At 46.2% G+C, this 25042-nt stretch overlaps 3 protein-coding genes and 1 non-coding gene across 4 annotated transcripts; 2 read left to right on the plus strand and 2 right to left on the minus strand.

Annotated features, from left to right (window-relative positions):
* The first annotated feature begins 3549 nt into the window (after nucleotides 1-3549).
* On the plus strand, nucleotides 3550-7667 carry LOC100839382 (serine hydroxymethyltransferase 7). The gene is made up of 4 exons (XM_003564701.4): nucleotides 3550-4881; nucleotides 6239-6641; nucleotides 6876-6977; nucleotides 7096-7667. The coding sequence occupies exons 1-4, from the start codon at nucleotides 3844-3846 to the stop codon at nucleotides 7311-7313; spliced, it is 1761 nt and encodes a 586-aa protein (XP_003564749.1). The 5' UTR covers nucleotides 3550-3843; the 3' UTR covers nucleotides 7314-7667.
* A 1510-nt stretch (nucleotides 7668-9177) lies between these two features.
* Nucleotides 9178-11579, minus strand: LOC100839683. The gene is made up of 2 exons (XM_003564702.4): nucleotides 10748-11579; nucleotides 9178-10435 (listed from the first exon to the last, which is right to left on the minus strand). The coding sequence occupies exons 1-2, from the start codon at nucleotides 11078-11080 to the stop codon at nucleotides 9815-9817; spliced, it is 954 nt and encodes a 317-aa protein (XP_003564750.1). The 5' UTR covers nucleotides 11081-11579; the 3' UTR covers nucleotides 9178-9814.
* Nucleotides 11580-15189: 3610 nt separating this feature from the next.
* On the minus strand, nucleotides 15190-15333 carry LOC112271223. Its single transcript, XR_002964217.1, has one exon. It is a non-coding gene; the product is annotated as a small nucleolar RNA U3 (small nucleolar RNA).
* Nucleotides 15334-21494: 6161 nt separating this feature from the next.
* LOC104582909 lies at nucleotides 21495-24200 on the plus strand. Its single transcript, XM_010234330.3, has 3 exons — nucleotides 21495-22043; nucleotides 22860-22987; nucleotides 23713-24200. The coding sequence occupies exons 1-3, from the start codon at nucleotides 21636-21638 to the stop codon at nucleotides 23858-23860; spliced, it is 684 nt and encodes a 227-aa protein (XP_010232632.1). The 5' UTR covers nucleotides 21495-21635; the 3' UTR covers nucleotides 23861-24200.
* The last annotated feature ends 842 nt before the right edge of the window (nucleotides 24201-25042 follow it).

Here is a 25042-nt window from a genome sequence, read left to right on the forward strand (position 1 = left end):
CTCATTTGTGCCATTTGGTGTAGGTTTGATACTACCACATGAGTATGGTAGATTGACTTTATCTTCTATTGAGAGATTATTTGAGGGGTGATATAACCTAGTTACAATGTGAAGCAGTTGATGCTATTGGTGGGAGGGCTTCCCTTATTTGCAACAAGTTGTGTGCAAAAACAGTGTGTAATCTATAGTCATGTGTTCTGAATTTCTTTCATCCACTCTCTTGTTCCACCAGACGTATAGATCTTCGGGTTTCAAGCACCTAGAAACAAACATCTTAGTATGTTTCTGGCCTGCTGATTGCTACTTCAATGTCTAAGATCTTATAATGCACTAACATATTCTATTTCACTTCATAGGGTTTGGAACCTTCAAACCCCAATACTTAGTCGGCAAAAGTAATGAAGAACTGTTTAGTGTTGTTTACCTTGCAGTGTTTTTATATTGCACTAGTGATGCTTTCAAAAGTAGGCTATACATAGTACTGCAAAACAAAGGAATTCATGACCTTTCCTATGTGCTTATATAGCAGTCGGCTTCAGCAAGATGGAGCTAAACCTTGTTCCGTATTTCATGGAATTGCTTCATGCTTTTAATCAGCTTCTTGTTTTCTCCTGAGACATGTAAGCTTCTTGTTTTCAAAAGAGATGTTCCCGAGTCAAGGCTCCTGGTGTTCCTGCTAGTCATTGATTTAAGGATTGGAAAGCAGCTATGGTGAACTGGACATCTGGCTCTAGAGGATCACTATGCGAGTACAATGCCCAAGGTTTAAGTGCGCATGAGTTCTATGTTCATATCGTCATGTGTTCCAGTTTCCAGGTAAGCCTGGTACGGAAGAAGGGGGTTTTCAGCTGCTACATCATCTTTTGCGTAGCATCTACGAAAACTAATGCTTCCTCTGTCCAAAAAAGATGTCTCAATTTTGACTAAATTTGAATATATTTATACACTAAGTCATATCTAGATATATCCAAATTTTGACAAAGTTGAGACATCTTTTGTTGGACGCATTTTAGGCATAGACAACATTTTAAATGCCCATGCGTTGCTACGGATAAAACAGATTAGACTGCTCGTAACTTCTATGAATTAATGGCACTTGCTATTAATTTTATCTTAACTTCGATGGAAAACATCATCCATATCTTAATTATTTAACAGATTCAATTGTTGTGTTATGGGACAGTAAGTTTTTCATAAAGGAGGCAAAGAGGTGATGGACCGCTGCCATCAATTGCCTCTTTTATAAGAGTTTTGTGAGAGTATAGAGATACATTCCTATTTAAACAAATTTAAAACAATTAATATGGATAGGCCGTAGCCGGGAGTAGTATGCAGTCACCGATTCATTTTTCCCGTACGCCCACGAACCTGTCGTTTCCGATTCCACCGTTGGCTAGGCAATACCTGAACCTGGCCATGCTTGGCTATTGTTCAAGTATGCAATCACCGATTTCATTCTCTTTAGGCTTCTCAAATTTCCTGTGCCTTTAGATATTCAAATACTTGGAGGCTTCAGGTGCTGCGAGTATTGATGCTCATGTACGCGCTTTCCTAGTTGGACCCAGGAAGAAGATCAAATTGCTTTCCTAGTATTTCCTCCGTCCAACAAAGAATGTCTCAACTTTGATCAAATTTGACTGCACCTATACACTAAATCCTGTTTAGATACATCCCAATTTTGACAAACGTAAGACATTTTTTGTTGAACGGAGAAAGAACATGAATTGGTTTGTTCGTTGTAGTTTTGTGCACGATACTTCAGTGTACGAGAATAGGATACTAGAGATCCACGGGCTACAAGATACTACTCACTTCGATCCTAAATTTTTGTCTCAAGTTTGGATGTATCTATTTAAAAAACGTATAGATACATGTAATATTTCGATAACAATTTAGGATCGGAGAGTACCACCGTACTGGATTTGCAGCAAGGATGAAGCCAACCAGCTACTGTATGAAATATCCTGACTTTGTTTGTGATACAAGTACGGATTCATTGAACCTGGCCATGCTTGTCTGCCTAAGACGGTGGAAAGCTCGATGTGTCTGGCACGGAGGTAATGACGTGTGTGGTCGAAGCTAGACTTGTTTGTTGTGCTTGTGTTTTAATTGGAGGTCTCTTTCCACGTTTCTTGGGCAAGTACATATTTGAGTGGTTCGATTCTTGCCTTTTATTTTTTGCGCAAAAGTTCGATTCATGCCGGTGTGGCAATATTAAACTTCATCCGACGACCGACGTGAACGCGATCGGGACTGTTCAGAAAACGTGGTCGATACAACACGCACATGAAGTCGTGTTACGAAAGGACGGTTTCCAATGAATCTAGAGCTGACGAAAAGTGCACGGAGGCGGATAATTTTTAGCAAGTGCCAAACCAATTTTAATCGGTCTAACGAGCGGGCCCTCCTAGTGAACATAACCTCATCTTAGTTTTGATCAAATATTTGTGCATTTTCAAACCGCGCACACAGAACAGCTCAATGAGAAAATCTGGCCAATGCCAGCCCAGTCTCGGTGTTGGACGAGGAAAGTCAAGTAAATCTGCAAGCGATCGAGTCTAATTACATCCACCGAATTTCTGCTGAAAACACAAGCAGGTTCATCCACCAAATCCAGAAGCCCAGCCATGAGAGCACATGGTGATGGATGCAAATTTCCAGCACCCTAGTCAATGTACTCACAAGCTGTCACAGGAAAAAAAAGACTCTTTGCTCCGCATGCAGCCGTTCCTCACCGTGCGAATGGACTGTGACTTGAGTGAGCTACTCCCGGTGCATGAGAATATTGTTGCCAAAATTACAAGTACAGTAGGAAAATTTCGAATCCAAATAGCATAAGGAACAGGAAAGACAAATTGCTTACAAGTTCGGTCTGGTCGTGCACTCGGTCCATTATTGGTATCGGCAATTGATACGCCTTTCTCTTTTATGAAGCTATATTCAATTTTTTGCAGCGTGGAAAATACTCTCTTCAATTCTAAGTTGTTGTTGTTGTTGTTGTTGTTGTTGTTTCGGTTCAAGAATTTAGGTTTGAAAGGAGCAGTATAATAGTCCCCCCGTCCCATATTAAGGTCTTGTTTGATGGGTTTAAAAACTGCCTTTTGACTTTTTGTTTATAAGCCACAAAGCACCTAAAATTTAGATGCTTTTGAATTTGAAAATGCCAAAAGTTTTGGGTTATAAGCCAAAAATCAAAAATCAGTTTTAAACCAACCAAACAAGGCCTAAGTGACTTAAATTTGTGAAAATATGAATGTACTGTATCTAGACTTAAAAAGCGTCTAGATACATGTAATATTTTGACACTTAATATGTGACGGAGGAGGTAGTATACGTTTTGCCTTAAATGTTTCAATCTATTTTCGGAATCGTTTTGAATTTGTAATAAGAGAAGTTTTCCCCACTAATTAAAGAGTAAACAAGGCTGCAAGGGGACACGACACGACCGGCACGCGCCCGGTAGCTTCAGCAACGCCCACCGCTTCTGTCCGGTTTCCCATCCAGGTTCGTCCCCCCGTCCACATTCCATCCCCCAAGCCACACCACCAACCCTTCCCTTCCATTACCTGGCCCTCCCTCCTCGAGTCGTCGATGCAACCAATCCCCTCTTCCCTTCTCCATCTCAGATTCCAACACCGCGTCGGCGTCGCGTGCTCGCCAAATTCCAAACCCCAATTCCTTCCCCCGACGTCCATGCTTCTCTCCGCCGCATCGTCCTCTCCCGCCGCCGTTCGCCCCCGCTCTTGTTGTAGCCTCTGCCCCTGTTGTTGTTGTTCTTGTTGTTGTCGCTGCTGAGGTATCTGGCTAGGGTTCCGGTTTCGCGTTAATCGATTGGGGGGAATCATGGATCTCTCGCGGCCCGAATCGTCGGACCTCTCGCTCGGCCTCCACCCGCACGCCCACGCCCGCGTCCACGCGCGCGCCGCCCCGCTGCGGCTGTTCAACGACTCGGATGACGTGAAGACGGAGGGCAGCTTCGGGGGCGGAGATGGCGACGAAGGGGACGACGAGGGGGGAGACCAGCACTTCTCCCTCCTCGGCCACTCGCTCTGCGTCAAGCGCCCGCGCCGCGCGCTCTACGGAGGCGGCGGGGGTGGAGGGGGAGGAGGAGGGGAGTCGTCGTCCTGCTCGTCCTCGTCTTCGGCCCTGCGCCCCGTGAAGCGTCAGGCGGCCGGGGAGCGCAGCGCGGATCTGGAGGCGCGACGCGGCGCGGTCCGCGCGTGGGGGAACCAGCCGCTGGCGGAGGCCGATCCGGACGTGCACGAGCTCATGGAGCGCGAGAGGGAGCGCCAGGTGCGCGGTATCGAGCTGATCGCGTCCGAGAACTTCGTCTGTCGCGCGGTGCTCGACGCCCTCGGCAGCCACCTCACCAACAAGTACTCCGAGGGGCACCCGGGGGCTCGGTACTACGGTGGAAATCAGCATATCGACGCCATCGAGCGTCTCTGCCATGAGCGCGCACTCACCGCCTTTGGCCTCGACCCAGCCTGCTGGGGTGTCAATGTCCAACCCTACTCCTGCACCTCCGCAAACTTAGCTGTCTACACAGGGCTCCTCCTCCCCAAGGACCGCATCATGGGCCTTGAGCCGCCATCTGGTGGCCATGTCAGCCACGGTTACTACACGCCTAGTGGTAAGAAGGTGTCTGGGGCGTCTATTTTCTTTGAAAGCTTGTCATACAAGGTGAATCCACAGAATGGGTATATTGATTATGACAAGCTCGAGGATCGGGCAATGGATTTCCATCCCAAGATTCTTATCTGTGGTGGGAGCTCATACCCCAGAGAGTGGGACTTTGCACGGATGAGGTTGATAGCTGATAAGTGTGGCGCAGTCCTCATGTGCGACATGGCGCACATTAGCGGGCTTGTTGCAGCAAAGGTACATGGCCTCTATCAAGGCACATTTGTTTATTTATTTATCCTATGCTTAGTTTGATTGTATCATGTACTCATGTGGGCACAAAGTACAAGGGATAAGCCTCACCATAGTGTTTCAAGATGATTACAATAGGTGGGAACACTAGTAGTCATCACATCAATTGCGAGCTTGCCTTTGTGCTGCCTGAGCAATTGTTTCAGGCTTTTGTTGCCACTTAGGTTGAGATCTTTAGATTTTAAAACTGTGACATGCATGCATGTATTGTGGTAGTGGGAAGCTGTTCTTAACCTTGCTACTTAATATCCCATTTCCAAGATTATCACATCTTTTCTGTAAGCAACTTTTTGTAGTCTAGTGAACATGAGTGATGTTAATAGTTGGTGCATCGATTAGGTTTGTAATGTAGTCCATCTTAAACTATTTAGCTAGCAGCTATGGATGTATCACGAGTGGTTTCAACATAGTTTGTAATATCAAGTTTGCACTAAAACAGCGACAAGTATTTAGGAACGGAGGGAGTAATACTTTCTGGTTATGTTTGTCTGCCCTTGATATGTTAGGTTTGGCCAATCCATTACTCGAAAAAAGTTAAGGATGCTTTTGCAGGGCCTTAATGCTTGTTTCTGTTTGTGAAATCAGAAATTATCACATGTAAGGCAAGTGATTAGGAGCTTTCGGAGTTCTTTGGCATGGTCATGATTGACATATTGTATTTGTTATCATTTCAACCTCTTCGGAGAAACATTATGCTATTTAACTCCAGTCCTTTTATATACTGATGACATCCTAGTAGTTTAGTCTAGGGCTGAAAGCAGTACAGAATCACATTAATTTCCCAATGCAGCGCTTCTTTGGCAACAAAAGAAACATTGCAAAGGACAAGCATATTTTCTGCTGCATCATCTCATAATTGCATCACTGCCTTATTTGCTGATGACCAATTGTTATAGAATTTATTGAGAAAGTACTATATGGTGATTATTCTGACGACATTTACAGCTTGATACTATCCTTGGGTTTAGATCACAATGATTCAGCCAATGAAGCCAATCAAAGCATTTGTTTTGCCCAAGTTGTATGAGTGCGGAATTCTAACGTTTAGTCTGAAAGAACAAAGCATGTAGGCTTGCTCTCAACTTGAAGGTCCTTTATCTGTTTGCCGCGCTTCCAATCAAAAGATACTCTGCCCTCTAAAACGGTCTTCTGAATTGCTTCTGTTGTTTAATCTGGGTATTAGTTCAATGCTGTTGATGCTCATTTCACGAGTAAAAGTTCGTGTGTTCCTGTTTCTGAACTTGATAATACTTTGCTAACTGAGCATCTGTGCGCTGACAGTTTTTCCTAATTTCTTTTGCAGGAATGTCGCAGTCCATTCGACTACTGTGATGTTGTAACGTCAACTACTCACAAGAACCTAAGGGGTCCTAGAGGTGGAATAATATTTTTTAGGAAAGGGAAAAATTTAAGGAAGCGGACTGGATCTTTTTCTCAAGGGGATGACAATGATTACGACTTTGAGGATAAGATAAATTTTGCAGTTTTCCCTTCCTTGCAAGGAGGGCCTCATAACAATCATATTGCTGCCTTGGCAATAACTCTGAAGCAAGTAGCGACCCCTGAATATAAAGCATACATTCAACAGGTCAAGAAAAATGCTCAAGCTTTGGCATCAGCCTTGCTCAGACGAAAATGCAGATTAGTTACTGGGGGCACTGATAATCACTTGGTACTTTGGGACCTCAGAACTTTTGGCTTGACCGGTATGTCTCTTAATTTGGACCTACCTTTTCTTCTAACATTGTTATGTGATGTAGTATCATGTAAATTTTCTTTACATCATGATTAATTGACAAGAAATGATAACATAGGTAACATATAATGGTTTGCAAATGAGTAAATGTTCTATTTATTTTAGTTTGACGCTTCCATAATTATAAATGGTGAAGTTGTGATGCATGTGGCTTATGAAGATCTCGTGCTTCAAAATTTGACAGGGAAAAACTTTGAGAAGGTCTGTGAGTTATGCCATATCTCTATAAATAAGACCCCAATATATGGGGACAATGGCTCAATATCTCCTGGCGGTGTGCGGATTGGTTAGTTCTTACAACATGACATCTGTTTTCTATATACATCGTACCATTTTGTGTGTGTATGTAAACAAAATAAAAGGTATTTTTCTGCTGCTTATAGTCATGTTGCTGCTTGCTGCAGGAACACCTGCAATGACTACTAGAGGTTGCCTGGAGGAGGACTTCGAGGTGATTGCAGACTTCCTCATCAGGGCAACACAGATAGCTGGCAATGTTTTAAAAGAGCATGGAAAAAAGGAATTTCTGAGAGGTCTGGAGAACAATAAGGACATCATAGAACTCGGTAATCAGGTTGAGAGTTTTGCTTCGCAGTTTGCGATGCCAGGTTTTGATGTATGACTGTACATATATATTACATCTTCTTGAGGATTGTCCAGATTCATCAGCAAATAGCAACTGTTTTGTTATCAGGCTGTTCATATACTGTAAGCTGTTGCTTTCAACAGCATTGGAGTAGGAAACAAATTTTTAGTTTGAAATTGGTCTTGCTCTTGACTATCAAGCAATGGTGTACAGGCTTGCTGCCTAAAGTCTTGGTTGTGATATGTATGTAGTGAATCGTATAGGATATATTTTCCTTCGTGTTTTTCATCACCCTACAAGGTCATAACAATATTTTAGCCTGGTTGGTCTGCTAGACCATCTGCTGTTTAAACCATTGAGTTGGATCCAGTCCTATAACTTTGTTTATCAGCTGTTCGTATCCAGTGAGCTTGTATGATCTGACGTTTCTTGATTTGCCGAATGGTCTGACAAAACTGTATTTGATATCTTCATATTTTAGGGACACAAGGGTGATGGTACTGTTCTGCATCTGATAAATGTTCTATAGGGACAGGAGGAATTTTGGCTACTTGAACTTTGGTGTCCTGTGCCTGTGTGTATATTGCGTGCCTCAGAAAGCACATTTTATTATGCAGCAGCAGCAGCCGCAGCACTAGCCCTAGTATTGTACTGGCATATGTCTAGTTTCAACAGCATTCTGAAGATGGTTTTGAAGCGGCAAAGTTGATTGCCATGGATATCGTGATTTCTAGCTACTGAATGCAGTGCAGGTCATGCAACTCTCTTTGTTTGCTGTAAGGAGGGAAACCATCATGAAAACCTGATAGCAGCCTAGGGCTAGTGCATAGCACCCTAATTCCAGTTGCAGCTCATTCAGGGATTGTTGGTTATCATCTCCTTTTGACTCGTATAAACCTTTGCTTGTTTGGTTCCCCTGACTTGACCGTCGTACTGGTACGTTTGTTTCTTTCTGGCCATGATTTGCTTCGTTGGACCAGTGTTGTTTGTCGCCGATCCATGAACATCACATCGGCTGCTTCCGTTTTCTTTTCCTCCGGTGAAATGATGGCTATCGATCGGCGACGGGAGCGGACGGGTCCTCCTTCCTTTGTCTTCAATACGCGGCAGAAAGCAGCGCCAGCTTCCAGCTGCCCCTCCAGAGACGCTTTAATCATTGCTGAGCCTCTGCTCTGCTGCTTGCCTCTCGCGACATCAATCCAATCGGACAAACACCAAAAGCCGGGAGGAGCCGCAGTGAGTTGCCGACTGCCATTGCAGTGCTGTCTTGTTGGTTCTGCCTCTCCTCTGTGTCTCTCTACATGTTAAGGAATAAAGGTTACCCCTTTTCGCCCCTATTCTTGCTCTAGTGGACTCATTAATGATGGATTATGAGCAAGTGAGCTCGCCACTACGGGTTAATTAAAGAACTCCGATCACTTGGTGAAGGAAAACAATTTCATGGAGTGAAAGAGAGATCTTGGCGTTTCATACTTTTGCTTTCATCTGTTGTTTGTTAGGTCCACGGTAATCGGCACCTGAACGAGGTGGGAAAAGACTCAGAGGAGTAGCTTTTTTTCCTTTTTGCCGGCAATTGATCTATTGTCACTGGCAGAACATGAGTTGATGAGATGTGACTTGACATACTCATAATAGTACATCTGAGGTCGGTAAGACAGCACCATCGCCTCATCGATCAGCACATGACCATTATTAGGGCTTTAAGGCTCAACCCTGCTGCTGTTGTAAATCGCTAGTTCCAGTATGAACATGAGACATACTAGGTTGGTTCTTTAACCAATTAAAGGAGAAAAGGGCGAAGAAATTATAGTTTGGTAGGTGTAGTTTTCATGCAGATGCCTCATGCTCCCCCGGTCAAGAACCGAAGAACTCTCGAAGCTGAAGCTTTGGGAGGAGAAGCTGGAAGAAAAGCGTAAATAAAATAAAATTAGGAGAACAAAAATTCCACCTATTCCTTTTCATCTTGTTTTTTTTTTTTTGAGTTCTTTCTCATCCTGTGATACTCCTGCTCCAGCCTAGCAACTGTCCAACACACGCCACCTCTCTGTCTGTTCACTCCAGGCGAGCAAAGCAAACAAAAAGCAGCCTTTCGTTGTGCAACTGCTTGTGCTGCTCCTGCAACAACAAGATCTCTTTCTCTCTCAAGCTGAGCTGCTTCTTCCCCTGCAAACAAACTTGCCTTTCCTTGCTACCCCTCCCTCTTTCTCATCATGTCTCTCCTTTCATGGCAGAGAGACACAGCACAACAGCAACAGTAGCAGCAAGAAAGGAACAACAACATGATGACCTGACCAAAATGCTGTGACACACTCTCCTCCTTGGCTCCATCCCCAGACCAGACCAGACCAGTACTACGACTACTACAGCTCTTGCTGCTGCTGCTAAAGATGCTAGAGAGCGACTGCATCCTAATTATGGATCGATTCGTATTGCTTTACTTGTACACTACCAACACCACGCAAGCAAGCAAGCGACAGGCATCATCAGCAGCAGCAGCAGCATCGATCCATGGGGATCGCGGAAGAGATGAGTTCGGTTCAGTGGCTGCAGAGGTCGGAGAGCTCCTTCCTGCCCTCGACAATGTCGTCGAGGAAGTCGTCGAGCTGGCACACGAGCCCGTCGGTGCCCGTCCGGAGCACGTCGAGCCACGCCTTGAGCTCCTCCGCCTTGCACTTCACGGCGCCGCTCAGCTGCTCGCCGCAGCACTTGCGCCCGGCGCCGGCCGCCGCCACGGCCCGCTCCACCTCCTCCCGCGCCGCCTCCGCCGCGGCCCGCACGCGCCGGAACTCGTGCATCCGGATCCCTCCTTCTTCCCCGGCGCCGGCCGATACCTCCTCCGCCATTCTCTTCTGCAGCGCCGCGATGGACGCCATGAACCCGCCGCCGGCGGCGGAGTCTGCGCTGGGAAAGGCGCCGTCGGGTGGTGAGGAGGAGACGGCGGCGCCGGCGAGGATGAGGAGGAGCAGGGAGCTGGCGTTGTGGAGCGCGTAGAGGAGGCCGCGGAAGCCATTGAAGCCGCCGCTGAGCCTGCAGGCGTCGGCGGCGCGGAGCTCGTCCAGCCGCAGCGAGAGCGGCGCGATCCGCGACTCGGACAGCGCCCGGTTCTCCTCCTCCGCCGCCATGGCTTCCCTCCTCGACGCGGAGATCGCCCTCATCACCTGTTACACGTTGCCAATGCGCGCCATCGGATCAGAATAACAGATATATTAATTGTGCACAAACAGAGCACGAAATATGGTGGAGTTGCGAGAGAAACAGAGGAGCAAGACGAAGCCATTGATCATGGGCTCATGGCGCGAGACTGAATCACATCACACAGTGTATAGGAAAGATGTTGGAAAGAAGAGGACAAGACGAAGAAGAAAAAAGGTGACATGATCATGATCACACTCTTTTGTTCAAAAAACAACAATCATCATAATTACTGCTCGCAGAGGACGTCTGAATGAATAAAGCTCGCAACAACCAACCTGGCGAGTGGAGAGAGGGGACGGGTCCTGGAGCCAGTCATCCAAGGCGGCGGCGGCGCAGGACGCGGCGGAGCAGTAGCGCTCGACGGCGGCGAGGCCGAGCTTGAGGGCGAGGCAGGCGTCCCAGAGGCGCGCCGTCTCGTCCATGTACTCGTCCAGCCACCGCCCGCCGGGCGGCAGGTGCAGCTGCCCCACCAGCATCGTCAGCTGCGAGTGCAATCCCCTCAGCAGCGCCGCCGCCCGGACCAACGCCGCCAGCGACGTCAGCCCGCCGCTCCCGCCGCCGCTCAGCTCGTCCAGCCCCCGCGCCAGCGTCGTGAAGAAGCCGTTCATGGCGCCGCTCGATCTAGTTGCACCGGCGCTAGCTGCACTAGCTATAATGGAGTGCTCTACTCTGGGTTGGTTGGAGGAGCCGGACGCCGATGGCGGCTGGCTATATATACTACTCTACTCCTCTATGTGTAGCGAGGAGCGAGGTAGAAGAAGAAGAGAAGTTTTCAGGGGAGGGGGCGACACGAGGACAGGATCGGCGTGGAGCGCAATGATGGGTGTCTACAGGAAGGGGAGAAGGGCGATGATGAGGTTGGGCTCAGCCATTGTTTTGCCTTCTCTTTCTCTCGCTCGGCTTGTGTTGTGTCCGTGTTTGTCTGTCTGTCCAGTGGAGGATCGAGGAGTGCCGGTGCTTTTGCCTTTGCTGGGTTTCCGGAAGGGGTTAACCGCAAGTGCCGATCCCAGCTTGACTGGCAATGGCAAACGAGTTGTTCGCCTACTATACTTGCGTGTGCTGTGGACAGACAGTTGGTTGGGAAACGACTTTCGACGCGGTTGTTTCGGTGTCTAGCTATAACAAGCAGGGGGTGCTATTTCCAGGGAGGGTTAGTTTTCAGGTGTTCCTTTCAGGAAATTTCTGTCATCTCCAAGATTGGGCGCCCAGCGGCCACACTCACTCACTCACTCAGTCAGGACATGTACATATGGAGTGTGCTATTTACTCCAAATATCAACGGGGAATGAATTCAGTCGAGCTAGCTACCAGGTTAATATTGTGATATTTGGTATGCTGCGTACCATCAATCTCATCAGCTTACCCTGACACATCCATCCCCAAGCTTTTTCCCCTTCGTTATTCGATTCCATCTCACACAAAAACTTCTTTTCCCCTTCTCCTCCTTTATTTCCTTTCCAACTCAGAGATGCAATTCTTATCCTCCCAGCGCCCGCCACTACCATATATAGCTCCCCCCGAAATTCTTGTTGCACGAATCGATCGATCGTTCGATCACCTCGAAACATTTTCACTACTAACATGCCTTTTTCATCACAAGTCGGCCGGGGGATTCTGGCAGCATCATGAAAGCAATGCATGCATATGCCCGCTTGTCAGCGACTGTTTCTCTGATGTTTCGGAACCAAATTTCTGCACCTGCTTTGTCTCCGGCCAGCGTCAGAGAACAGAAACGATCGCCCGACATGCATCAGGTTACTATCATGCATGCATGCGTGGTGCCGGTCTGAGAATTACCAAGTTTTTTGGTAATCGGTCTGAGAAAGAAAAATTTGTTGTCTTGTTGATACGCTGGGAGATCGGTCTCAGGCTCTCGGCTTATTAACCATCTAGAGCTGTAGACACGATGATACACGCCGTATCTGGCAGGTAGGTCCTCCGAGCAAAAGAAAGAAGAAAGGACAAGACTTGAAGGGTTTTGTCTGGGCGCATCGATGAACCCCGGGTCCATTTAGTCTCGAAGGTTATCTGACTTTAATTTGTGTGTGTGTGATTGATTAACCTTTCTTTTCCATTTTGAAGTTTTTGCATTTTGCTATTTATAAGGCGAGTGCCGATTGGAGAATAACTACATCTAAGTCGGAGTTGATGAATGTCCCATCTAATCATTGAGATTTGTGCAAAATTCACGTAAGTACGAATGACGAAAGAATATGAACACGCTAGAAAGCACAGTTAACGAGTACACACAATTTCATCAGGAGCCGTAGTGGTCAGCATCATCATGCTTAAGGCCACCAGATGTCGGATTACACTTTTGACCAAGATTAGGATAAACAGCAAATCGTTCTTCTTTTTTTGTTTGCAGGGAAGCAAATCGTTCTTTCCACTCTGATATATTCCCCTGCACTTTATTTTACGACGCTCTTCTTTTCTTTATTTTATGTCGACGTCGCAGTACTCAACAAGGAGCTAGCCGTGTTGTTATCCTACCATATCTGCAAAACCGGAATATGCAATCGCTAATCACATGGATAAATCTTTGCAAAAAAGGAAGAGATTTGGAGTGGCGTGCGGTTAGGGCTACCCGGCCGTGGGATCTTGGGGAATGTGATGCTTCCATCGATCCTTGCTCAGCGAACGAAGCACTTAAACAACACATGGTTGTTCCTGTAAACAAATCCTTTCCTGGATGTTGGATGCGCGCGCTAGGAAAGCAAACAGCCTCCTAGACCGTGATCTCGCGTGATCTAATCGTGGGCTTATTGTAATGCAAACATGTGCTAGGTGTCTAGAAGCCTTGCGTTCTAAGATCAAGAAAGATTTATTTGCTCCTTGCCGGTTGTGATCCAAACACGACAAATTCGGATTGTGTCTTCCCCAAAATCAGGTACTACAGTTATGCAAGCACGTGGTGCTGTCTAATGCGTGACTAGGCACAATTCACCGCACAAAGACAGGGCAATAATTTATTTAATGCAAATCCAATGAGCAGGTCAGCATGTGTTAAACAGTCCCAATCTCATGTTTTGGGCAAAGATAGGTACCCACCCACATGACTGCTGCCGAGAGGCTCTCGAGTGACTGAGTCCCATCATGGTCACTCATTGCAGTAATTATGGCCGCAATTATGCCGGCCCAAAAGGCCCACACAGACATACTACAGGAGGCCGGCAAAGCAACACGTACAGCCCTAATGGAGGGGATTAGCAACAATAATTGCCTCATTTCGTGGCCCCTTTTGACCACGGATGATCGCGCTAACCGGAGGGGCTCCACGCACGCATGGCTGTGTTGTTGTGTTTGCACTTGCACGGCGACAGAAACCCCAGAAAGGCTGCGCGTCATCAGATTCTTTTTGGACAGTTCATGATGGACGGCTATAAAACGCTGCTGCCTGATTAATCCAGCCGGCCGGCCGGCCGGCCGGACCCCTCCCTGTGCAACAGTACTCCAGTTCCAGCTCCTGCCTTTTTCCTGCCGGGCTTTCTTGTCCTGCTCCTACGCGGTAGGTAGTAGCACGAATTACACGATCTCAGAATCAGTACTCACTGGGAGTGATCTGCTGCTTGTGTTTCCATGCTAGCTGCTGCGACCACTAACTAACTACTCCTACTACTCCAGTAGCTTAATTAGCTGTTGCTGGCGAGGGAAGATCCAGCTGCAAGTAGGCCGTAAAAGACCGCGGAGCACGAGTAATTTCCTCTCATTTCCTGTCCTTCGCCATCATGTGGTTCGATATCGGGGCGAGAGCGGAAACGGTACCGTCTGTCGGGCCGACACGCCAGCACGGTAGTAGCTCCCTCCGGCGGATGGATGCGGACGGCGATGATTATTTGGTTCGGTACGGCTGGTTGCCGTCTACCGTTGTTGTTCCTGCATCGGGGGATTTTGGTGTTAGTTTGGGTGTGCTGGTGGATACGGGTGCAGTGCAGTGATATTCCTATCGCTAGCTAGTTAATTGGAGAGTGGCGCTCGACTGTCGCGGCGGTGGTTGGGGTTTGGGGTTTGCCTCCATCGCATGTTGCGGACGCGCGATCCTGCCGGATTTGGCGTGGTTGCGATTCCTTTACCCCCGGATCAAATTAAGATATGGATCAAAGAAAGACTACCACTTCTCAATCTTAAATAAATAAAATACAGCAATGCATTTTTTTACTCCATCCGTCCCATATTAAATGATTTTCTATTACATGTATCTAGACTTTTTTAAACACGGATACATTCATGTATAGATTTGTTTTCTTAAATCTGAGAAACAACTTCGTAAATCTATACAAACTTTTCATGAATCTAAATAATATTTTCGTAGACATCCTAGGGTTGGTCGAGAAGATCGAATTGATTATAAAACGCATGAGTTTAATTAATTGATTTATTAGCGAATAGAGAAAATATTATCAATATTCGTTGGTGGCTTGGTTAATCTGGAGAGTTTCCTTCGAATGTTTTTCTTTTACCGGTGCGACTTATGGCCCGGTGTGGTTCTTCTTTAGACGTCAGAAATTCTGCGTCGTTTGCGTTATAACGTGAAAGTGGCCACCGGTGGGCTAAGGGTATGTTTGGAATTTTACCAAAACACACCATGCCATTTTTTTATATCATGATCAATATTTGGTCTGTGTTTGAATGGTTACCAATTATTTGGCATGTCAATTCCTTTTAGCCATCTCTAGTTCAATTTTTTGGCCAGGTTGATCAACTTATGGCCAAGGAAAACCATGACCGATTATTTATTATGATGTTTCTCGTACGATTTTCGGGTCTCATGTCATCAACCAGGTTTAAGTGCTGGCCTCCTTGTTAGTCAAGGATGTAGCGGTACGATCCTATAGAACAGATCCTGTTCAAGTAAGGTCGTGCTGTTCTCAAGTGTAAACTGCAGAGGTGGTACTAAAGATGCAATCTTGTTCGTGTTCTGCGATTTGCATGCATAGTCGGTAGTGGGCCGGCCCACTTTGCTTCCTGGCATTTCCTCAAATGTGGCCTCTGTGCCGGCTTTGGTTTTCATTATTTTGCGCCTCAGGATTGTGTACGCAGTAAGCAGCTCACGCATGGAGATATCAACTTTTTTTCCCGGGTAGGAGAGATCAACTTTAAGAGCATCACAGTAGTACTCGTGCTCCCCTACAGAAAAATAATACTTTCTCGGTCCAACAAAAGATGTCTCAACTTTGACTAAATTTGAATGCATCTGTACATTAAGTCATGTCTAGATACATCCAAATTTTGACAAACTTGAGACATCTTTTGTTGGACCGAGGGAGTAGTACTCGTAACAATTTAACTGCGGATGGAACAAAAATTGAAAACAGTAGTTGGTTGTGAGCTTCATCCAACATTTCTGTCCAGAACACGAAGAGCAAAACACCGGGTGCTTTCTTGTTCATTTCTTCCCGCTATCGAGTAACACCAACGTGATCAACAGCATAATTCTGCTGCACCTGTGTAGCCTGCGTGCACTCTCTTGTGTAAAAAAGCTGGACGCGGCAACAGTCGCAAACGCGGGCTGACGTCTCAAACGGGCAACTGCTACAGCGTAGCCCAATGGGCCAATGGGTGCATGCATGCAGGCGCAGATTTCTCCGAGAATCCACACGAAAACAAAGCTGGGCCTCGGCACTGCTAGTCAGCAAGCGAAGTACCCGGGCCGCATTCAACTCCGCTGTTCAGCGTCCTGCCAGGCTCAGGTCGCCCCCGGGCCCCTTGCATCTTGCGGGCGGGCGGGTGCATCCGTGCATGCATGCAGTGGGGCGCAACTTTTTGTCCGTGACGTGATGATGTGCTCTATCGACCGGGGGCCTCGATCGATCCTCTTGTCGCGTCGTCCTGGTAAAAGATACGGAAGCCCTCAAAGCCCGTGTAAGAAACTGTCGAAGGCCATATGATGATGCTGTACGTGGGACGGGAACAAGGGGTTGAAGGTTATTCCGGCGTCAGGCGTCAGCTGCGCGCATCGCAAAAAATCGTGATGTACGTGGATAGAACCAGTAAATTTGATCGGGTCATTAATAATCTAATAAGAGTTCGGCCAGGCGTGGAGTAGTGCGGTTAGCACAGTGAAGTGTGTCGTACCCCGGTGACCTTGATTAATTCCGGGTTTAAATGGGGTTCTGACTTCTCACAGTATCAGGTTTGATGATCGACGTACTGTGATGTGGTGACAAACATGTATTGCAGACGAGCTACGAGCCCTTCCACAATGTGAGTATTCTAGACCTCGACAATTTCTCGAGGGCTTTGCATTTTCATTGACACAATGGGTCAATGGCTTGAGTGGAAAGATGTAAATAGAGTTTGGCTAGGTTCGAGGGTAATTAATCCGCCTAATGAAGCGGACATGGACATTTTTCGCGCGACCACGACAATTGATGCGGGCTGGGGTGGGGGAGGGAGGTGAAAGGCCAAATTTTTGCACGCCATTGATTTCACTACTACTCCCTCGTGTGAAGTTGTGCATTTCCACCAAGACAAGCTCTGTTTCGAGTGTCCGGCGAACGTTTTGTCGTCGTTGGATTAAAATTCTACGGCTAAGTACGTCGAGTTGTCTCAACTAAAAAACAGAACTTCTCAATAACAAAACGGTTGTTTCACACCTCTTCTTAATCAATGGGACGAGGCAATGTTTTGCATATCCTTTTCTAAAGAACACCCAACGCATACGAGTCCTAACATTTATGCTCACTCACCCTGCCTGACTTGATTTGAAGCTTGACTGAAGCAGCCAGTACACGAATCTTTTCTTCTTTGCTTTCGCCGCATGAAAAGATTTATTCGAGGTGATGAAATGAGCGAGGATCATAGGTGTACGCCACACGCACGTACGGAAAACGGACGTCCAACAGCCCGACCTCGACGAGACCTCACCTTTGAGCTAGCAGGTCTATTTTTTGTTTTGCCAACGTACGTACGTGCCCAGTCTGCACGGTCAGTTGCTGCCTTGTTAGGACGTTTATGCAGCAAATTTATACATGAGGACTGACAAATCGATTCTGCACGCAGCACGTACTGGGAAATTGGCAGTTTTCGCAGGCGCGCGGCCGCACTATCAGTCTATCACCGTATCACGTAAGCACGCAATTACGCGCGCACGTAGGGCTCGCAATGGAGATGCGCACCCATCGAAGCCATTGAATTCCTTCCGCTGATCATGGAACCATCGACCACGTCGCCCTCGATCGGCTATGATGTCCCCGTGAGGAAAAATGGCAGGCGCTCTGTTTCATCACAAGGAGTGTTTGCATTAGCTAGGCTATAGCTAGAAGTAGGGTCTGTACTCTCTACTGGTACTCTGTACTACTCTAGGGATCGAGCGAGAAAATGAGATTCTGGCCATGCAACCATGCATGCACGGCAAGAGGGGCCCGATCCAACGTACGATTGCGTGCCCATCCGCTCAACACGTAGTCACGTACCGCTCTCAGATGAACCGGACCGGATAAGCGTGTGTGCATCCAGCTAGAAGCGCGTGAGAACTGTCAGAGGCATGAGGTAGGTGTCGATTTGTTGGCTAAGTCGTTGGTCCCAACAAACCTATGGGTATTGTGTTAATTAGAGCCGGTGATCACGATTCAAGTCATAGGCTTACAATGGATGATCATATTTACGTGAGCTTATTTCAATGTTTATCCTACGTTGTTATTTCAGTGAAAGTAACATATCGTTAACTACGAGACGACTGTGATGACTTTGTCAATCTCTGCTGGCCGAAAGTGCTCATAAAAAAATGACGTGCGTGTGTGCGTCTTCACATGAGTGAATGTAAGTGCATATTTGTGAGCGTTTGTACTATGTTCCTAAAAATAATCAGGGCCGCCGATCAATGTTTCGTTCTTAGCCTTTTTTTTTTGAGGGAGTGTTTTGTTCTTCGCTAGTTTAATTCGCTGCCCTAGTTTGAAAAACTAGCGGGATGACCCGCGCAAATTGCGGGCCTAGACTTGTATAATGAAATAATATTTTTTATGTTTTGTTTTCTAACAGATTCATTTTTTATGAAATTTAGATGTCATGTATTTCGAATGGTTCAATGATTTTTTGAAGAAAAAAATTGTTATATTTGTACCAACCAAAATATATGGTTTCAGACGCTTAGATGGATTTAAATTCATAACACAATATATTGTAGATTATATATTCCATACATGTTTTCGCAAGAGAGTTTTATTTTATTAACATTGTGTGCAATACAAAAGTGTTGAGCTCCTATAGATAACATATGTGTTTTTTGTTGCATTTCAATTTGCGTGGCATATTTTGTTTATTTTAGAAAAGTTTCATTTTAGACGTCGGTTATAGAAGTTTAGATTTTTTTTATCCTTAATTATTATTATTTTTGCATGGATGATGCGGTAAGTATTGGTTTCTATCCGGCAAAATTTGTATCCAGATGAATTTTCATATATGTTTTTTCAAGTTTGACACGAAATTTCCCTTATTCCATAATGTTGTTTCTGGTGCTGCTTTTGCGGTCGTGGTCGAGAATCCGATTTGGGTGCTACTACTGGCTGGCCGGTGGATATTGACAGAGGCATGGATTCGGCGAAGGTGCATCTGCAGATGCATGGAAGACGAATGTGCTTGATAACCGTGTTTTTTTTCCGATACACATAGCATCTACCCACATTGTTTCCTTTTCTATTTTTTTAAAAATCTATACCGTTTCAACATCACGTGGTTGTGGCATGTCAGGACGTCACAGGCGATTGCGGTAGCTGGTTTCGGCTTGCTTTTTTCACTCGAGTCTTAAGATCACAAATATATGATAAGTTTGCATCATTTACAATTTTCCTTTTCTTCTTCTTTGTAGTTGATTTATGTCATTGTTTTAATTGATTCTTAGATTTTAAATATGGGGTTTTTTACTCTCACGGCGAAAGCCTGAAGGCCGTGTATCGGCGTCCGATACGGCTGGTCGGATATGGCAATACGCCTAGCTACGCCTAGTAAGTATTTTGCCGGTATCCAGCCAGCGAGTTTCTTGTTTTTTTTCATAATAATCGCCCCTACATGACTCGAATGATTCAACTCTCTCACTCATTACTCGCCTAGCGTTGCAACGCCGGCGGCTGCCTCTGTCTCTATGATTTGGGCGCCACTGCAGACCGCCGCTCCCCGTGCTCTTCACCGCTTTGCAGGTCCCTCGGTCTTCCTCTCTATTGGTTGCAGCCGCCCGTTTGTGAAAGTTGGTACGTTTGGATTGATTCAGGTGGCGTGTGCGGAAGTTGACATGAAAACCAATTCATGAACGCTTATGTTCGTCTTGATTTGGATCATGTAGAACTCTTTCCCTTTTTGAATGCAAACCTTAGATATTCATGTTGGTACATCTAATGCAGGTTTTGTTTATTTTGTCGACGGAAATAACCATGCATTCCTCCATCAATCATGCATATATATATTTCATGTTTTTAATTCGCGGGCGTGATTTAGTTCTATCCCGCTTATCATCTTTGGGTTGAGTTTCATTCATATAAAGTTTACTCCTATATTTAGCTATCTAAAGATTTGTATATGCAAGCAATTTTCTATAACTTATTTATTTCAAATTGAGTTGTATGCTTTATTCACCCTAGTATGAGCTTATGTGTAATTTTGAACTTTTTATATTTACTGGAGTCAAGTGGAACTAAAAAATATCAATTTATTGTACTTTTATTTGTTTTCAAGTTTGATATATACATAAAAGTTGTATTCTACAATGTCTTCTCTGCATCCTTGAGCTAAGTGAGATTATTAGATGTCAAGCACGTACAAGTGTAAGTCAGACTATTAGATGTCAAGCATAGCACGTAGAAGTGTTCCAACTAGATGGATATATACTCCAAATTTTTGTTTCTTCCGGCCACCTTTATCCCCAAAAGTTGGTCTTTGTGTCAGGCTTTGGGTGTACGTGTGAATTCCTTTTTGGCGGCTAACCTCGTCAACGTGGAGAACTGGAGATGCATAGATCGACGGATTATCTTTTTGCGCCGGATCAGAAAAGGATTGTATCGGACTCCGGTTTCTGTTTTGGATCGGAACTCTTGCTTGCAAGCTAGTACTTTGTATTTCCATCGGACGTGTCTTGTGTGCGTGTATATAATCCAGGTATTGTGATTTATTGCTAGATTGAATCTTCACCGTCCGATAACTTTTGTAAAATCTAGACCTTAGATAATTAGTTATTAATTAGATTCCAGAAAAAATGCACAGGGCTACGTAGGTTAGCACGTGTATTAAAAACAAAATGTAGCTATAGAAAATCATTTTGGAATTGTTGCATAGTGTTTAGTGAATGATAAGCAGGGAAGTAGTGCCAAGAACCCCGTGCATTACGATTGATGCCGTATTGACCAATCCATCTCGTTTTGGAGCTAAGCTAACCACGGATGCATGCGGACGAAAACCGGCATATATATTCTCCCTGCGCCCACACATCCCCTGAAACTACGAAACCATCCGTACGCATGTGAAGTATGGATGCAGCTGGGCCAAAACGGAATCAAAAGATCATAGTACATATGTGCATGCAGCTACACCCTTGAAAAATGCGCATCAATTCTCGTTGAATTCTATTCGCATTATTATTTATGTTTATGTACGTACTCCACTCTCTCAGGTCTGAGCTAAAATTAAGCTCAGTTGTTTTCTTTGTCGCGGCACAAGTGGAGCGCGCTCGTGAGTCGTGACCACTGGAGTAGGCGAGTAGCTAGTACCGCGGTCCAAAACAATACGAGGCATGTTAGTGTTCGGTGACCAAGGTTTTCATCACAAATTATTTCATGAATACGTGACTAAGACTAATGTGATCAAAATCATAACCACAAATATCCTTGAGTAGGAAGATAATGGATATGAATATATGTCATATAATTATATATTAATTGAGTAATTTATGATTAAAACATTGATCAACGAAAAGCTAATACGTCCATATTGTTGGAAGGAGGGAAGTACGTAACATAGCCAGGCATCCATAGTCTCCTTGATTCCTCTCTTTAAGCAGCCTTGTCCTTTTGCTCTCAGCCCCTCCATCCTTTTATATCTCCTTGGTTCCGCTCCGTGCCACCTTCCCCACTTTAACCAGCGCCGTATCGCACTCGCACCAAGGCGCCAAGCGCTCTTCTTCCTCAGCTAGCTAGCACAGTGGGCTTGCGCTGCATTGCCGGTAGAGTGTAGTAGTCCATGGCGAGCGGCGCCGGGGAGCACTTCCTGAGGCAGCTGAGCGCGACCAACGGGGCCCCGGCGCGGGAGGAGTCGTCGTACGGCGGCGCTGGCGGGAGGAGGAGGGGCTCGAAGCGGTGGTCGAAGAAGAGGCAGGCGGCGGCGGCAGCGAGGGGATACGGCGGAGGCGGAAAGCAGGGGGAGTCGGCGGCGGCGGGGAGGAAGCGGGTGATGGTGGTGGTGGACGAGAGCTCGGGGGCGAAGCACGCCATGATGTGGGCGCTCACGCACGTCGCCAGCAAGGGGGATTTCCTCACGCTGCTCCACGTCCTGCCGCACTGCGCCGGTGCCGGAGGGGATCAGGACGCGGCGGCCCCGGCCTCCCTCGCCAACTCCCTCGGCACGCTCTGCAAGGTTTGCAGGCCTGAGGTACGTGCGTCCGTGCACTGACTGTCTGCAGTTCGAGCTGAGCATTGGTTTACTTGTGCTCTGCAACTTCAAATTGCCGATTTGTGGGAGCGTGTCTCTATGCACTGGCTAAGCTTGGTTCCGGGCTTCCGGCTCCCCCCTTGGAAGCATGTGCTTGGAGGCATGCATAAACGAATTGCTATTGCTAGTAGGAGCATTTCAGAGTGTCTTTTACTTACCCCTGTGATAAAATGTTCTACACTTTACTTAGAGAAAATATGTTTAGAATAGTCATGAAGGCATCGTTCACGAAGAGCAGTCCTAAAGAAAATGCTATGTAGCTATACTATTTTGTCTGCGGAGGTTTAAGCTAGTGTCACCTAGAGCTAATCTGTAGTGTAGAGATTTTTGTTCATGGTTTATCCCAGAGTTGGTAGTAGATCGGATCAGCAACATACATGAAAAGGGAATCATGGCTGGATGGATCTCGGCAGAGGACCAAAAGGTCCCGCAGCCTCCATCCATAAAGAAAGGATTCTAATTACAAAAGAACAAAATTAGCAGTGGGGCTAAGCTCCCTCCCAAGGTTCCCACAGCCACAAGCAAAACTCCCACCTAAGCCGGCCATAAACAAGGGCATTATACGAAACCCAATCCTGCCGGCCGGCCGGCCGTGATTTGCTTTGCTTGAATCAAAAGTCAGAATCTCAATGTAGTGCAGTACACCATAGTACTCCCCGGCGTAAGTGTAACCGGACGCTCATGAACTATTCCTTTGTCCTCTTGCCTGTGAAAAAAAAAGTGGAGAACTCATGGCATGGAGATGAATGTTGGTAGGTGGAGGTTGAAGCGCTTGTGATCCAAGGTCCCAAGCTGGCCACTGTCCTCAGCCAGGTGAAGAAGCTGGAGGCCTCCGTGCTGGTGCTCAGCCAAAGCAAGCCCTCCCCTCTCTGCTGGCTAAGTTGGTAAGCATCTCACCACACATTACTTATTAGAGTGTATCCATGTATCTATCAAATCCCTACTGTGTTAACAATGTGAGGCTAAGGTCAACTGTTGAATAGAAATCGGCTGGGAGAATCTGTCATAGGTGTCAGCCTGTACGTACCCTGCACTGTGTAGTTTTTATTTATTTTAAAAAGGGAAGTTCAGAGTCATTCATATCTGGATCCCAAATCCCAATAGTCCTGCAGCAATATTGTAATTGTACAGGCATCAGCTTGAGCTTATCCTTTCAGGAAAAAGAACTGTAAAAAGGGAGTCAGATTTCGCTTGTCGAGTGAAGTGGTTATTTGCACATTGAGGGGGAGATCTCCTGCAAGGCGTTTGTGGCCGCCTTTTATGATGGTTGATTAGAGGGTCCAGCAGTCCAGCCCAATCACAAGCGATGGGAGGAACACCTTGTTCGCTGCCCGTTCAATAGCACGGTCCACAAACAACACTAGGCCACAGATCCATGTGCTATCCATAAATCTCAGATGCTTTTCTTGTCCCTTTACCCACAACCCAGCTAAAAAAGCACAGGATCCTACAGACAGACACAACCTCTGATTGTTGCCATCTTCACGTGGACAAGATAGCAATGTAGTAGTAAAGTAAAAGCATCATGTGGAAACCGAGTCAGTTTAAGTAACTTTTCGTCTTGTCATGGCTAGCTTCCGTTTTACACCTCCTGCCCTGAAACTTGCAGCTTCCTGCGGAGCAGCAGCGAGGAGTTCGTGGAGCAGTGCATCAACCAGGCGGCGTGCCTGACGTTGGCGGTGAGGAAGCAGAGCAAGGGCATGGGCGGGTACCTCATCAGCACCCGGTGGCAGAAGAACTTCTGGCTCCTGGCTTGATGAATCATCAAAAAGACAAGATTTTACAAGTTTGCTGCTGAGGCTGTCTAGTTTACTTTCTGCGTGTGTCACCACCATATTTTACTCCCTCGTATATCCGTCATTCTGTTTTAACCGAGTATAATAATAAAAAGTAAAAAAATGTCGGCAGTGTTGTGTGCCACTGCGGTGGATCGTGCTTCTCCATTCCGCTGTAAAATGTAAAGCCCTAAAGAGTCCTAGATTTGACCCTCCTACACCTGTCCTTCTGTAAGTTTGTAACATGTACCGTACTGTACCGCCGTGCCGTGTTACATAAATGACCGAGTCTGCTGTGAGGTGTTTCTTGCTTTGTTCTCAAGTACTCCATGTTTGAGGACCGAAATCCAATGGCTTGATTATGTTCAACTTTTGCGATGAAACAATTGCAATATCAAGTGAAAAGTTAGTTTTCACGGCTCTAGGGTCTTTTTGGATAGGGGAGACCGAAGAAGACAAGCCCCTACGAATTGTAGTGAAGTAGTCATTTTGGCATCAGGATAGAGACCAAAGACCACAACTGACTTCGACCGGGACCTGTTGTAATTCACATCAAGTTTAGGAGCATGAGGCGCGGGGGTGCATTGGCCAGACATGGCCGTGGTCCACATGCGGGCATGCCGCTGTTATCTGAAGGGATCCCTTCACTGAATCCCAGCACACCCGTGCCCGTGGGGCATCTCCTTTGATGGTCCTGGGGTTAGGGAGCAATAACCGAAAATAGCAACGCCACCAGTGTAAAAAAGGAGGTTTGCTGATTCTCAGAGACGACCGAAATAACAATTTCCAATCACACTGACCTTATACTCCGTAGAAAAGATTATTTGAGGTCTTCTTTCCAAGGACTTTATCATCAGTTACCAGTGAGAGATGAGTGTTACTGTAAGATTGCATTGCGATTCTTTTGGGAGTGACGGCGCCGAAGTTATTTCTCAATGGCCACTCATAGCCTTCCATTCTAGATCTTCTCAGCAATGGCGCAAAACCAGAAAAAAATGTATAACTGAGTTAAGAGGGAGACCTAACAAGGCGACAGCTAGTCAGGAACCATAACTTGGTTGCTACATACAGTCACAATACAGATGGCGTAGGCTGATAAGACTGCAGCATCATTATGATACTCGAAATGATACGTCGGGGGAGCCAGATGCTAGCTCAGCAGTC

This window comes from Brachypodium distachyon, chromosome 2 (genome assembly GCF_000005505.3).
Source record: "Brachypodium distachyon strain Bd21 chromosome 2, Brachypodium_distachyon_v3.0, whole genome shotgun sequence".
Classification (NCBI taxonomy): Eukaryota; Viridiplantae; Streptophyta; class Magnoliopsida; order Poales; family Poaceae; genus Brachypodium; species Brachypodium distachyon.